This window comes from Eretmochelys imbricata, chromosome 8 (genome assembly GCF_965152235.1).
Source record: "Eretmochelys imbricata isolate rEreImb1 chromosome 8, rEreImb1.hap1, whole genome shotgun sequence".
Classification (NCBI taxonomy): domain Eukaryota; kingdom Metazoa; phylum Chordata; order Testudines; family Cheloniidae; genus Eretmochelys; species Eretmochelys imbricata.
In genome coordinates this window covers 34663746-34678993 of record NC_135579.1, presented here as the reverse complement: position 1 = coordinate 34678993, position 15248 = coordinate 34663746, and the positions used below count along the sequence as shown (strand labels likewise).

The 15248-nt window shown below is 46.8% G+C and overlaps 1 protein-coding gene across 8 annotated transcripts in view; it reads left to right on the top strand.

The window, feature by feature from the left end:
* Positions 1-15248, top strand: part of SIL1 (SIL1 nucleotide exchange factor) — a 213668-nt gene that overhangs the window by 56584 nt on the left and 141836 nt on the right. For all 8 annotated transcript variants that reach the window (XM_077824245.1, XM_077824249.1, XM_077824247.1 and 5 more), the window contains one exon: positions 9221-9356. In XM_077824245.1, the coding sequence (XP_077680371.1) occupies positions 9221-9356 (136 nt within the window). The remainder of the gene's footprint in view (positions 1-9220; positions 9357-15248) is intronic.

The following is a 15248-nucleotide window of genomic DNA, read 5'->3' as shown; positions in this document are numbered from 1 at the left end:
CCTGCGCCCTGGGTTTTAAGTCGTATGACACTCATAGGCAATCTGTGCCAAGGAGTGACTCGCATGTGGACAGTCTCTGCTGTTTGGGAGAAGCCAATATCAGCAATCGTTGCAAAATTTGCAAGTCTTTTAAGCCTCGGACCAAGAAAGAAAGGGACATTAGGTTCCGGGCTATTCTGATAGAGTCGGTGCTGACTCCAGCGCCCCGCTCCCAGTCAACACCAGTTACCGCAGTGTCAGTGTGTGGCGACCCTCCAGCACCATCGAACAGTCAGCACTGCTCCCCATCCACAGGGCATGTCAAGAAGGCTAAAAAGACACCTTCTTTGCAGCAGCACCAAAGTAAACCCAGGACAGAGGCTAGACCCATGTCGGGCAGTCCTCAATCCCCACCAGCCTCTAGGCCTCCGTCTCAAGTCAAGCGGAGTAGCCCGGCACGTTCAGAACAGGCCTCCCAGGATGTCCGGATGCTCTCCACGCTGGAGGCCCTGCGGGTGGCCCAGGACATTATGTCCATGCCGGTACCAGGAGCACCGCCGATGTTGGCTCCACGCTCCAGAGGCAAGCCACCGCTGGGATCTCCGCAGTCGCCCCCAGCTCGGTACCGGTCTCAGTCGAGGAAATGTTCCCGACACTGTTCACCACCCAGCGACCGTTCAGGGCAAAGTCCACGTGGATTGCCCTCGACTCACACTAGGCTGTCTGGTTGGGTTCCGTCCGACCGAGACTCTCGGCACTGCTCCACCTCAAGGAGCGAATACTGACGGGACAGAGGCAGATGTCGCCATAGGCCCTCGTCTCGGAGGGGTTATCACAGCCGGTCACGGCATGGTCATCGACACTGTTCCTGCTTGGAATCCCGCTCCAAGACCCTGCCAAGGCATCACCTCCACAGCCGGGCGTCGATTGCCGTCGTCTCGCAGTCGCGGATCCACCTGTCTGAGTTGATAGCAGAGCAGGCATTACTGATGGTACCAGTCCTCCACATTGGGATCGCAGTCCCGTGGTCAGTGTCACTTCTGGCACTGCCGCTCTTCCAGGTCCGAGGACAGCGGCAGGTCGTACGTCAGCCCAGCCTCCATTCGTAGTCGTCCATCAATGGGCTGGGCCAGGCCAGCCAGGCTGAACAACCGGCTCTGCTGGTGCCGCAGCAGGTGCAGTGGCACCGGGACCTGTGGCCAGCCCAATGGTATCAGTGGGCACTGTGGCCTCAGATGCAGCCCCCAGTGGGGGCTTGCTCAGTGGCCGGAGCCTCAGAAGCACCACTGGTCTCCCTCTCCAGACCTCCGAGGAAGGAGTCAATCCTCTGCACCGTACCCGGAGGCCGACCAGGTGGTGGACCTTCTGGTGCCGGCGGACACCCAGAGTACTGCACCAGCCTCCTCGCCCTTCCTGGATAAGGCAATTACGGCCCCGCCGCCCTCCGTCCCACAGGAGGACTTTAGGGCTAGATTGTCGGGCTCAGCGGGTAGCGATCAATGGCTCTATGTCTAATTGGCAGCCGGTATCAAGTGGAGTGCCCCAAGGGTCAGTCCTGGGGCCGGTTTTGTTCAATATCTTCATAAATGATCTGGAGGACAGTGTGGATTGCACCCTCAGCAAGTTTGCAGATAACACTAAACTGGGAGGAGAGGTAGATACGGTGGCAGGTAGGGATAGGATACAGAGGGACCTAGACAAATTGGAGGATTGGGCCAAAAGAAATCTGATGACGTTCAACAAGGACAAGTGCAGAGTCCTGCAGTTAGGGCGGAAGAATCCCATGCACCGCTACAGACTAGGGACCGAATGGCTCGGCAGCAGTTCTGCAGAAAAGGACCTAGGGGTGACAGTGGACGAGAAGCTGGATATGAGTCAACAGCGTGCCCTTGTTGCCAAGAAGGCCAATAGCATTTTGGGATGTATAAGTAGGGGCATTGCCAGCAGATCGAGGGACGTGATCGTTCCCCTCTATTCGACATTGGTGAGGCCTCATCTGGAGTACTGTGTCCAGTTTTGGGCCCCACACTACAAGAAGGATGTGGATAAATTGGAAAGAGTCCAGCGCAGGGCAACCAAAATGATTAGGGGACTGGAACACATGACTTATGAGGAGAGGCTGAAGGAACTGGGATTGTTTAGCCTGCAGAAGAGAAGAATGAGGGGGGATTTGATAGCTGCTTTCAACTACCTGAAAGGGGATTCCAAAGAGTTCTAGACTGTTCTCAGTGGTAGCAGATGACAGAACAAGGAGTAATGGTCTCAAGTTGCAGTGGAGGAGGTTTAGGTTGGATATTAGGAAAAACTTTTTCACTAGGAGGGTGGTGAAACACTGGAATGCGTTACCTAGGGAGGTGGTGGAATCTCCTTCCTTAGATATTTTTAAGGTCAAGCTTGACAAAGCCCTGGCTGGGATGATTTAGTTGGGGATTGGTCCTGCTTTGAGCAGGGGGTTGGACTAGATGACCTCCTGAGGTCCCTTCCAACCCTGATATTCTATGATTCTGTCATTCAAGAACTCTTAAAGTGTAGCATCAAGCCTCCACCTCCAGGCAGAGGAGGTGGAGGAGCCCTTGGACTCTCTGTTTAATGTGCTGTCCTCTTCGGCATCGGGCAGGTAGCCTTGCCTCTCCATGAAGGGGTGGCAAAAATTTCAAATGCCCTTTGGCAAACACCAGCCTCATTGGCCCCCATCTCCAAGAGGGCAGAATGCAAGTACTTTATACCCGCCAAGGGACACGAGTACTTATACACCCACCTGGCGCCCAACTCCCTGGTGGTTGAGTCTGTCAACCACAGGGAATGGCAGAGCCAGACAGCCCCTACCCTGAAAAATAAAGGTTCACGGAGGCTGGACTCTTTTGGAAGAAAAAATTATTTGTCCTCAAGCTTTCAGTTACTAGTGGCAAACCACTAGGCTGTCCTGGGCAGGTATGAGTTCAATCTGTAGGGCTTCCTGCCCAAGTTCGAGGACTCCCTCCAGGAGCGCAATAGGAAGGAGTTCAAAGCGCTGGTGGAGACCTCCATGCAGGATCTCCCGTTTGACGGCAAAGCTCTGTTTGCGGAACAAACGGATACAAGGCTGCATGGGATGAAAGACTCCCACACGACCCTCCAGACTCTGGGTCTCTATGTTCTGGCTCTGGCTAAATCTAAATTCAAGCCGCAGCAGACTCCCGCTCAGGCCACTCACCCGAAATACGAGGCCACATATAAGAAGTCACGGAACTACAAGAGGCGCCCTCAGAAGCAGTCTCAGCCTGCCACCCAACTTGAGCCCTCCAAGGGCAAGCAGGCGGGGAAGAGGTGATTTTGAGGGGACACTCGGGGGTGCCCTGCCAGGTCTTATCAGGGATCCACCCTCAATAAAGCTTCCCTTCTCCAGTCGATTGTATGCTTTCCTCTCAGAGTGGTCACAGCTGATCTCTGATAGATGGGTCCTCAATACCAATTTCCAGGGCTACACCCTACAGTTTACTTCCCTGCCCAACCATCCCCCACTCCCATCCCTTCTGGGGAACCCCTCGCACGAAGCTCTGGTCGAGCAGGAGATGAGGCGGCTCCTGGGCCTAGGAGCGGTGGAAATGGTGCCCAGGGAGTTCAAAGGCAAGGAGTACTACTCCCGCTATTTCCTTATCCCGAAGGCCAAATGGGGAACTCAGGCCCATCCTGGACCTGCGAGATCTGAACCAGTACATAGTGAAGCTCAAGTTCCGCAGGTCTCCCTCCTCCATCATCCCCTCCCTGGATCCCGGGGACTGGTACACTGCCCTTGATCTGCAGGACGCGTACTTCCACATTCATACATTCGAGGGGCACAGACGCTTCCTCAGTTTTGTGGTTGGGCAGAATCACTACCAATTTACGGTCCTCCCATTTGGCCTGTCCACTGCCCCCAGGGTATTTACAAAATGTATGTCGGTGGTGGCAGCCTACCAAAGGCGATGGGGGTGTGTGTGTGTGTCCAGATCTTTCGCTATCTGGACGATTGGCTGGTCAAGGGCAGCTCCCGGTTGCAGGTGAGGGATCACGTGACGCTCCTCCTGTCCATATGCACTGCTTTGGGCCTATTGGTAAACAACACCGAGTCCACGTTAGTCCCAGTTCAATGCGTAGAGTTTATTGGGGCGCTTCTGGACGCCTGATCAGCCAGAGTCTCCCTGCCACTGGACGGGTTCGAGACCCTGAAGGGGCTCATCGACACGGTCACAAGGTTCCCGGTGACAACAGCCAGAGCCTGCCTCCAGCTCTTGGGTCACGTGTTGGTGTGCACATACGTGGTCTGTCACGCCAGACTCGGGATGAGGCCCCTCCAGCTCTGTTTGGCCTTGGAGTTCTTCCAGGCCAGGGACAGGATGGACAAAGTCCTCACTGTACCCGACTTGGTGATCATCTCCCTACGGTGGTCTGCCCCAAGCAACATGCTCCAAGGGGTCCCGTTCAGGGGCAGGGCCCTGTTGCTGGAACTGGTGTCTGATGCGTCAGACCTTGGTTGGGGAGCTCAAGTGGGGAACGTTCAGGCCCAAGGTCTGTGGTCGGCTCAGGATCTGACCCTACACGTAAATGTGAAGGAGCTCAGGGCGGTACGGCTGGCATGCGTGGCCTTCCACTCGCACCTGGAGGGCAGAGTGGTCAGGGTCCTCACGGTCAACACGGCCTTGATGTTCTATATCAGCAGGTAAGGCAGGGCCCAGTCCTCTGCCTCAAAGCAATCAGGTTGTGGGATTTCTGTACAGCCCACAACATCTGCCTACAGGCCTTCCATCTACCGGGTGCCTGGAACACACGGGCGGATCACTTGAGCAGGGACTTCTCCTCTCAGCATGAGTGGTCTGTCCACCCGGAAGTGACTCACAGGCTTTTCCAAGTGTGGGGAACTCCCCAGGTGGACCTGTTTGCGCCTTGACAGAACCAGCGCTGTCCCCGGTTCTGTTCCAGTGGGGGACTGGGATGGGGCGCTATCTCTGATGCCTTCCTCCTGTCCTGGTCAATATGCCTTCTCTAGGCCTTTCCCACTGATCAGCAAGGTCCTGAAAAACATAAAGATGGACAAGGCCTGGGTCCTTCTGAGTACCCCGGCATGGCTCAGGCAACATTGGTACGGGACCCTCACGGACTTGGCGGTTGCTTGGCCGTTGCTGTTCCACCCGGACCTGCTCTCCCAGGACCGGGGCCGCCGCCTCCACCCTAACCTAGTGGCTCTCCCCCTCACAGAGTGGCTTCTCAATGGTTAGGTAGGGAGGAAAGGACGTGCTCAGAAGGGGTTCTATGCATCCTCCTAGAAAGCAGCTGGCCCTCCATGTGCCACGCCTGCTTGGCAAAGTGGTCCCAGTTCTCCAGATGGGCGAATGAGGGGGTGTTTCCCCAGTGGCTGTCCCGATCCAGCTTATCCTGGACTACCTTCTCCACCTTAGAGCCCAGGGCCTGGTGCTCTCCTCAGTCAAGGCGCTCCTGGCGGCCATATCCGCCTTTCATCCTCCAGTGTAGGGTCACACAGTATTCTCCTATGCTATGACTGGCCGGTTCCTCAAGGGGTTGGACCATCTCTTCCCATATGCTCGGCCTCCCGGTCCCGCAGTGGGATCTAAACCTGGTGTTGTCCTGTCTCACGTGGCCCCTGGTTGAGCCACTGGTCCCACCTCTCGTGGAAGGTGGCCTGGTTGCAATCACATCGGCCAGGTGGGTCTCGGAGCTCAGGGCCCTGACCTCCGAGCCCCCATATATGGTTTTCCATAAGGGCAAGATCCAGCTCCACCTGCACCCTGCGTTCCTCCCGAAGGGGTCTCCACCTATCACATGGGTCAGGACATTTTTCTACCGGTCCTCTGCCCCAAGCTCCACGCATCCAGTGAGGAGCACCATCTCCACACGCTTGATGTGCGATGGGCTCTGGTTTTCTACCTCGAGCGGACCAGGCCATTCAGAAAGTCTTCGCAACTGTTCGTCGCCTTGGCTGAGCACATGAGGGGTCGGTCGGTCTTCACTCAGCAGCTCTCCAACTGGGTCACTTCGTTCATCTGTATCTGGTATGATCTGGCGGCTGTCCCCCTGCCACCGATTGTGACAGCACGCTCGACTCAAGCACAAGCCTCTTTGGCTGCCTTCTTGGCCCACGTCCCCATCCAGGACATTTGTAGGGTTGCCACGTGGTCTTTGGTTCACATATTCACCTTGCACTATGCGATCATCTTCCAAACTGGGGTGACACCGGATTCGGCAGGGCTGTACTCCGTCCCGAGAATTTGTGAACTCCTACCCACCTCCAACAGATATAGCTTGGACTCACCTACTGTGGAATACACATGAGTAATCACTCGAAGAAGAAAAGACAGTTACCTTTTTCGTAACTGGTATTCTTCAAGATGTGTTGCTCGTGTCCATTCCACATCCCGCCCTCCTTCCCCTCTGTCGGAGTTGTCTGGCAAGAAGGAACTGAGGGTGGTGGGAGTGCACAGCTCCCCTTATACCGTGCCATGGAGGTGCCACTCCAGTGGTTGCTGGGGCACCCCCCCCCCCCACGGGTACTGCTAGGGGAAAAACTTCCGGCACCGGTGCACATGGCGAGCATGCGCACCTATTGTGAAATAGACATGAGCAACACATCTCGAAGAACAGCAGTTACGGAAAAGGTAACTGTCTTTTAGCTACTTAATTTTTTTTGGGGGGGGTTGGTTAAAATATTGATTAAAAGAGTAACAACTATAAAGCCTATTGTTTTGGGGAATGAGCCAAACTGTTTGAGAGAGATTAGGAAGAAACTTCCTTTACAGGCAGGTTATTCCAAATTGTCCACTGATAGATTTTTGTACCTTCCTCTGAAGTGTCCGGAAGTGGCCACTGACAGACGCAGGTTACTAGATTAGCTGTAGCACTGGTCTGTTCCATTATGACAATTCCTATGAAATCTGAGATGAAAAGACCTGTTTGGTCACATCTGATTCACTGTCTCATCTCCTCCTAGTTCAAGATTGTTACTTACAGCATACTCTTAATTGTTTTTTGTCCAGTGCAGTTTTAAATGACTGAAGTAATGGGGCTTCCACTACTTTCCTTGGGAGACTGTTCCGCACACTAATAGATCTGATTGATTGGAAACTTTTCCTGCTAGTCATCCATTAGTCTGGGTATTCACATACTTCAGATATCTGTAGACAGTGATCAGATCACCACCTTATTGTTTAATCAAGGTGTAACTATTTAGCTCTTAATATAATGTAAATGCTACAAATAAAAGCCATCTTAAAAAGAGGTGCAAAAGGGATGAGAGGTTCTACAACTGAAACTGTCTCTGCATTGTTACAAAATAGCCATTCCTTTCTATGTAATCCATTTTGTAACAAAAATGATCCTTCCCTATGAATATCCCAAAGAATATAAAAACACATGCACAGCTGTGCGCACACCCTCCAGCCCCATGTTAAAAGAACAATAAGGTTGCAAAGTCAAGCACTCAACCTTAAGTCTGGCATTTCCTAACTTTTTTATCTCTGTGCCTTAACTCTGGCATTTCCCATTTTGTAAGGTGTAGACAACCATAATTCTGACGTGGCCTAACTTCTGAGTGCTTGATTTTGCAACCTTATTAAAAGGTTCTTTTAAGTTTGTGTGTGTGATTTCCTAGGTTTTTTGAAAACGCAAAATGAAGAAACAAATTCCATCATGTAGCATTATATTGACACCTACATGGTCGGAACCTTGGATTGGAACCTTTAGATCCACTGCACAGAACTGTGCTGCTTGTGATTACAGTGATGATGAATAGCTGTAGTGGACTGTCATTTTATATGTGGATGAGGACTAGAGGAGGATGAGATACTTTGCCAGTTGATTTCACAGATATTTGGTGACAGCAGAGGAAAGTTTGGACTCAGGAATCTTGAGTTCCATTACATGTTCTGCAGAGGAGTGTGTTCTAGTGGGCATAGACTCTTCTGCCAATTCCCTCCAAACTTGATTCTTTCTGCCCTGCCCCTTCTAACTTGTCCCTGTCTCATTCCTGTCTCTTTCCCCACCCCAGGTCCTCATCCAAGTCTCATTCTCTTCACCTAACCAGTCTGAGCCTAATCTGAACTTCCAGTCCTCAGGCTTCTCATTCCAGTCCCAACCTCTTTGTCCAGCAAGTCCTAATCTCACCTCTCTGGAATCCCTGTCCCAGCTCCAGTCACCCCATTCCCAGTTTTAGTCTTCTTCCCCATCCAGTCCCAATCTCTGCTCCCTGCCTCACCAATCCCATTCTCCTTCTCCTCCCTGGCTGCCTGACCCAATCTACTCCCTCCCCTCCCAGGTCTGGCTATTTTCTGATCGGCATTCAAATCAGGCAGCTCCCTTCACCGCATTGTTTGGGCCCAGTGGCGGGTGGGGTGGGGTGGGGTGGAGGCATTGGGAGTATAGGAAAGACAGACTCCTGGTCCAGGTCCTTGCATGTAGCAGCCCAGAGTTGCAATTGCAGGGCAAGTCCTGCTCAGCACCAGGGTGGAGAATGCTCAGTGTGGATGGAATAGTCAGGGAATTAAATTGTAGACCTCCAACAAGTCTCTACTGAGCATATGTAAATTCTGATTTTTTTTTCTCTCCAGAGGATTATAACTTGGCCAATTATGGGTGGATTTTCAAAGGGACAGTCAAAGGCACATTCTTGTCTCAAATGGCACCCCTTCGCCAAATGTCAAGTCCCTGCTCCAAAGCGTCGGGGCCCTAGAAACTTCTCAAAGACAAGGTTGCCAGAATTTTTTTAATGTGGGCAAAACAACATACTTTTCCCTAGCCTTGGTCTTGGAAACGACCGTACGATTTTGGCTGAAATTTTCCAAAAAACAGTCAGTTTGAGGCAGAAACACAGCATGGAAACTTTCAGTTGAACAGTTAGTTTGGCAAAGTTATAAGCTACTGAAAACAGCGTCTTTACGATGGGAAGTGTCACACAACCTTCCTAATAGGCAGTGCTACCAGCCTGGGCTATAATATAGATCTGGCTTTGTTAACTCTTGCTTGAAGCTTTCAGCCTGCACTAGAATAGGAAATAAGATGCACTGCTTTGTTCAACATAAATGTCGTAACAGTTATGCTGGTTTAATCTTTAATAATATATTTTTAAATCCATGTAGACAGAATCTCGAGTGTCAAAAAAACAAACAAACTTGCTAGAGAGGGGAAAATTTTGTAACCTGAGGAATGTATTCTCTGCTGACACTACATAACCCAGGTGCAGTTACTAATGAGCTGTATCTCATGTATCCAACAGGAGTTTGCCCTCACAAAAACAGAAGAAAACGACTTCAAAGAAGAGAATAACAAAGAGTCAGTAGCAGAGGATGATCTTGATCCTGAAGACTTAGAAGTGTTTTACCCAACATATCAATGGCAAACAGTCCGTCCAGGTAACACATTGATGGTGAATTATTGTGTCCTTTTGAAACTACATCTGACACCACTGACAGAAACATCATAGAAACTAAAAATAACCATCAAATCATTTTTTGGTGGTTAAACAAAGAGGTGTCTGGTGTGGGAAGAATAGCTTTCTGCTTCAGTGAAAAGAAACAAGACTACCACAATCTGGTGGTGTGTGGTCATTGTCAGTCTCAAGAACTTCTGCTCGTGTACTTCCAGGACTTTAGAACTAACTGAGCTTTCTGTCAGTCAAATGGCAGATGATATTTACTAGCTCAGAAGCACTTGCTTTTTCTCTATACCTATCAAAAGACAGATTTTATATGTTTATTGGCACATGCTGTTCTGGTCTGCTGTGGTCTCATGTGGGTTGATTAAATATCGTTCGATGGCAGACTTGCTATTAAGAGTAATAAGTGTAATATTGTGCAGTTTTTAAAAGAGGAAAAGCTTTCTAATCCTTAGCTGTTTCAAGTCTAGTTTGTTCCTTTAAATCTAAAAGTTACATATTTCTCGAAAGTGTGCTTCTTAATTCTGGCTTAATGTACCTAACTTTAATATCCAACTTTTAAAAGATTACCCCGATATTTAGTTTGGCTCTTCCAAGTTGCTGGCATTGTCCCAGAATGTAAGATTCTTGGCCATTGCACAGAGGCAACAGTAGAATCAGCGGCTGCCCAAAGACTTATGGGACATAGCTAGCAAACCTGCAATGGCCAGTGAACTCCTACAGAGAATAAAATTTTTTTTAAAAAATATAAATGATTCTCTTTTTGTGCTGGATGCCCTTCACAGCCTGGCTATAATGTCTGTGACTGTGGCTAGAATCTGTGTTTCTGCCCCACAGTTCACCTTTTGAAAGTATATCATATTTCAGAGTTTTTAAATGCTTTATGATCAAGAAAATGAAAGGTGGACTTCCTCATGTAAAGATTCTCATGCTTATTATTTCAGGAATCTAATCTCCCCTTGTTTCATATGCTGTTAATGGTGGCTATGCATATCCACCAAGTGGAGACGAGACTCCTTAGAGTAGGGATGGCCAAAATATGCAACACTGAGGGCTTCATTGTCAGCTTCCCAAAAGCCTGAGAGTCCCACCAGTTTGTATATATGTGTATTTGCAAGTATGCAGCATAAATGCCTGCAGGCATAATATTTGATTTGTGCTCCTGTATTCCATGATAGAACAGGTGGCTGCTTGAGTTTACAAGCATTAACGCAAGAAATAGGGGTCACCAAATAAGAGTAATAGGCAGCAGGTTTAAAACAAACAAAAGGAAGTATTTTTTCCACACAATGCGCAGTCAACCTGTGGAACTCCTTGCCAGAGGATGTTGTGAAGGCCAAATCTATAACGGGGTTCAAAAAAGAACTAGATAAGTTCGTGGAGGATAGATCAATCAATGGCTATTAGCCAGGATGGGCAGGAATAGTGTCCTTAGCCTCTGTTTGCCAGAAGCTGGGAATGGGTGACAGGAGATGGATCACTTGATGTTACCTGTTCTGTTCATTCCCTCTGGGGCACCTGGCATTAGCCACTGTTGGAAGACAGGACAATAGGCTAGACGGACCTTTGGTGTGACCGAGTATGGCCATTCTTATGTTCTTAATAGAAAATTGCTGTTGATCAGCTTCATCCTCGTCATGCTGTTACAAGGGAAAGAAGGTGTCTGTTAGGTCATGTTTGCCAGCTGGACAGTACTTAGAGATCCCCACTGTAGTATGATGGGTACCGCTGCATAAAATTTTCACATTTTAGTATGCGGTGAGGAATCCAGTTCTGAAATCTATTCTTCATTCCTCTCACAAGTGCAGAACAGTCCAAAGTAAGAGCAACTACTTTCCATGATCTCCCTAAGATAGATCTCACTGCATTGGGTCATGAAAAGGACCAACGCAACACAGTATAAGTGTTTTTGTACTCGTTGTTATAGGCACATCATGTTTTCAAATGACTGCAAGAAAAAGGTGAGCACTGGAGCAGACTTCAGAGAGAAACCATCCAAAAGGAAACTTACTCCAAATTCCTTTTGCAGTTCTTGGAGATGTTTTTATGTGAACTTTTCTCCCTCCCAGGTCAGTGACTCCTCTGCTTGATTCTGCAGTGGAGTTATAACCTGATGTTTGCCACTTGGTATGGATTGACTGAGATGACATACCCCCAGAATTTTGACTTCATGACAAGATCTCATACTATAGGCCCAGAAGGTGTGTTTTTGAAGGGGACTGGTCCTCATTTAACACACACACACACACACACACACACATTTTGGATGTTCGTGGAAATAGGAAGCTTCGATTTATTTAGCCTCTCCCTGCCTCGGTTTCCCCACATGTACATTGGGAAAATGCTTTCCCACCTCACAAGGGTTTAGTAAGTATTAATTCATTTTATAGGGTTTTTTAATTTTAAGAGCTGCATCAGTACTCAATATTATTGTCAAAAGAATAGTTATGGGATCCATGTGTCTTTCAGATGCTCTTGAGGTTTCAGCCTGCTATAGCTGAACAATTTTCCCATATGTAAATCTTTCTATAACATAAATGTCTTCAAAAAGCCCTTAAACTTCACAAAGCTGCGGTATATATTTATATTCAGTTTTTGCACCATTATGTATGGAAGTCTTGTTGTGTCCCTATTCAGTATTCAAACTGGCAGATCACCACCTTTTGTTGAAGTAAAATATGTATATATTTGCAGTTGTTATAAATGTCATTGCTGTTTTTGTTTAGAAGTGACTTCTCCATTGCTTGGGCATTTTGTTGTGCTTTTATTTTTTAGCAGCTTCAAATTATGCAAACACAGTAAAGAGTTTAATAAAGTGGGGAGCTCATCAGCATTCACTGCATGTCTTAAGGAAGGAGTTTCCGGATACAGTTGTAAATGGCTTAAGCAGTGATTGCTCTTTGAGTTTTGTCCGCGTAGAGCCTCACTTTGCAGATGAATGTGTGCCTTTGGTGTTGAACCTTGTAAAAAGCATTAGGGCTATTGTGACTTCCCCAGCCTGAAAAGATCCATTAATATCCACCCCCAACACCTCCTCTATCCCTAACATTTTTCTGAAATGAAACACTTAATATGCACTGTATGACCACTTTTAGCATATTTATTCCTCAAACTTAAAAAATACATACTTTGTCTAAAATGAAAAGTTTGCACTTCTGCAAGTAAAACGGAACACATAGTCAGGTTGTCAGTCTGACTAGCCACACTGCTCTTTTGTGTCAGCCCTTAGATTCTGATTCCATTTTACCAATTTATTTGCTTTTCCATCACCTTCCCTACTATTGAGTTTAATGTTGTTAAAGACCTGCTCAATTGATGCTAAGATGGCTATACAGGAATGCAGTCTTTTAAGAATGGTCAGAGTTCTGCATTGTGCTGTCCTGTTTTCTGTGAATTTACTTCCAGTCTTCCATCATTTTGATTAAATAAACTGTGACACAACGTCCTTGACAAACAAACACTTTGATTAGAAATCTGGATCTTCAGTTTTAAATACTAGGGGAGAAAGGGATTTGGGATTGTTTCATCAGCCATATTAGCATTTCATTGTCTTCTGTGCTGATCTCAGCCTGTGACTCTAGTACTCGGGGTCAGTCATGTTGACTAAATAATTGAAAGATACCAATGTTTCTCTGAATTGTTTTTCAATTTTGTCCTTGTGTAATTCCAGTTCATTGTTGCTAATTAGATCAAAGTGGATTTCTGCTGAGACTGTGTGGCAGTGTCATCAGGCTATAATCTGTTAAATCCCTCAAAATCTTTCTGTAGTTGCTTTTGTAAATTTAGTACCTCTCTGTAGAGTCAGTCCCTTGTTTGATCAAAATACAGCACACATTTTATACAAGTCCTTCTTGTGCTGAGTGCAAACTTCAGTGTGCTTCGGGTAGCTGAATGTAAATGTAGAGACGGTTATCCCGAGAGTTCTGTTCCATCAAGTGTCATTGGGAAGCTGGAACATCAATCCTCCATTTCTGTCAACAAATTATGAAGCTGATAATGGCTGCAGAAAAGTTTTTGAAATCCCAGTAAAATAGGTTAGCACTCTGCTAGTCATTGCTTCTTCCTCAATTAAGTTTAGTGTGCTGGACACCCATAAATTAGAAGTTTAAGAGATGTGCATGTGAGATCTCTGATCTTTTCACTTCTATTTTTGTTTTCTGAGCAAATGGTGACAATATCCTTGCCATGCTTCTGTCTGCGTTCTTGGATGCTGTCTTCAGTAACCTGGCCACCAAATTCTGTGACTTAATAAGTAGGTACACATATTTCCCTGTATGGATGCTTATTGTCTTTATTTATTCATTTCTCAGATTCAACTAACATTATTCTATTAACGTCAATGTTAATTCTTTCAGGTCTTCCTTTCATTTTTCCTTTCTGTATTCACTTTCAACATCTACTAGTGGATCTGTGAGTTTAAAGCTGTCATGAGGAGTATATCTGAGGTGAAGAGCTTCAATCATTTCTTTAAATGGATCACTTTATGCTACTTTGAAGATGATGAGGTTAGCATAAAAGAAGGCTGTAACTTTCATCGTGTGCAAGTCTTTACCTTTCATTGTGTTAATGGCATAATCACAGATCGATTTTTTTTTTTTACGTTTTTGGAGTACCAGAGACAGAGGCTACTGCTGAATGAAGCTGATACTGAAGAGCTGCTTAGAAGGCCTGAAACAATGATTATGTCATTGTGGTTGTGTTTTTATGACATTGATGGCATAGAAATGGTCTCACTTGCAAGATCACCAAACTCCTCAGTCTTCTTCTCTTTTACTTCAGAGGGCAAAGTTTCATACTTCAGAGATCTTGGGAAATCTGAAGAAACTGATTTTCTGTACCTTTAGAAGTGACCACAGATCCTTTCTCTCTTGCTACTTAACAACTCTGGACTACATTTAGATTCCATGTCAGAAGAATTATCAGTTTTTATTATTTCAGTCCTTTTATCCACGTTTCCTTCAGCCTGATATGTTGAGCGTGATGAATTCATATTGATGTTTGGAAATCAAGGCTCATAAGCCACTCACAGTATTGATCAGCAGCTTTCACATTTGCTACGGTTAGAATGAGAAAGAGCTTCCTAGTGAATACAGTGCTGTGGAGATAAAATAAGATGGGATTGTGACGTGACGCTCCATATTATTTATAGAAATATGCTTAGGATATGAGTTTGTCATAATTAAGATATTTTATGCAAGATGGCTCATGTAAGATGTCATTGGAAAGGTTATAATTTACTGATTGTGATTATCCAATTTGTATGCATGTATCATGCATGTATCTGGAGTTAGGAATATTGACTATGTAATAATTACAACTGTGGTTATACTTGGAGACGCCCACCAGACAATAAGCAATCAGCCTTAATGGGCCATTAGGAAAAAGACGATGAGTCTTCGAAGAGGATGTGGATCCCTTCCTGTGGACATTGCAAATAAATCTGGTTTCATGGCTGCTTTAACACTGCAAGGTAAGGTGATAATGTCACCTGGTAAAAAGTGCCACCTTGGACACTGCTGGTGCTTTTCCACTGGAAACAAAGGCTTCCTGCCTTATGTAAATTCTGTGTAAGGCTGGGGAGTAAGGAAAACAGGACTCTTCTCAATTGCCATTCTGTCCAAGAAGAGAGACTGTTGAAAGTATCTGAAGAGACAAAGGAACCGAGCTGTAGGAAAGGCAAGGGCTGAGTCCAGATTGAGACTGAGGAGTCTAGTCTGTAAATAGAAATACCTGGAACTCTAAGCTACAGAAACTCTGTAACTTGCCTAATACAACATTTAGGGTGAGAAATTACTTCTTGAAACCAGTCTCTAAGATCTTAAGCCTTGATATGGGTGTTTTGTTTCATTTGCTTAGTAATCAGCCTTGT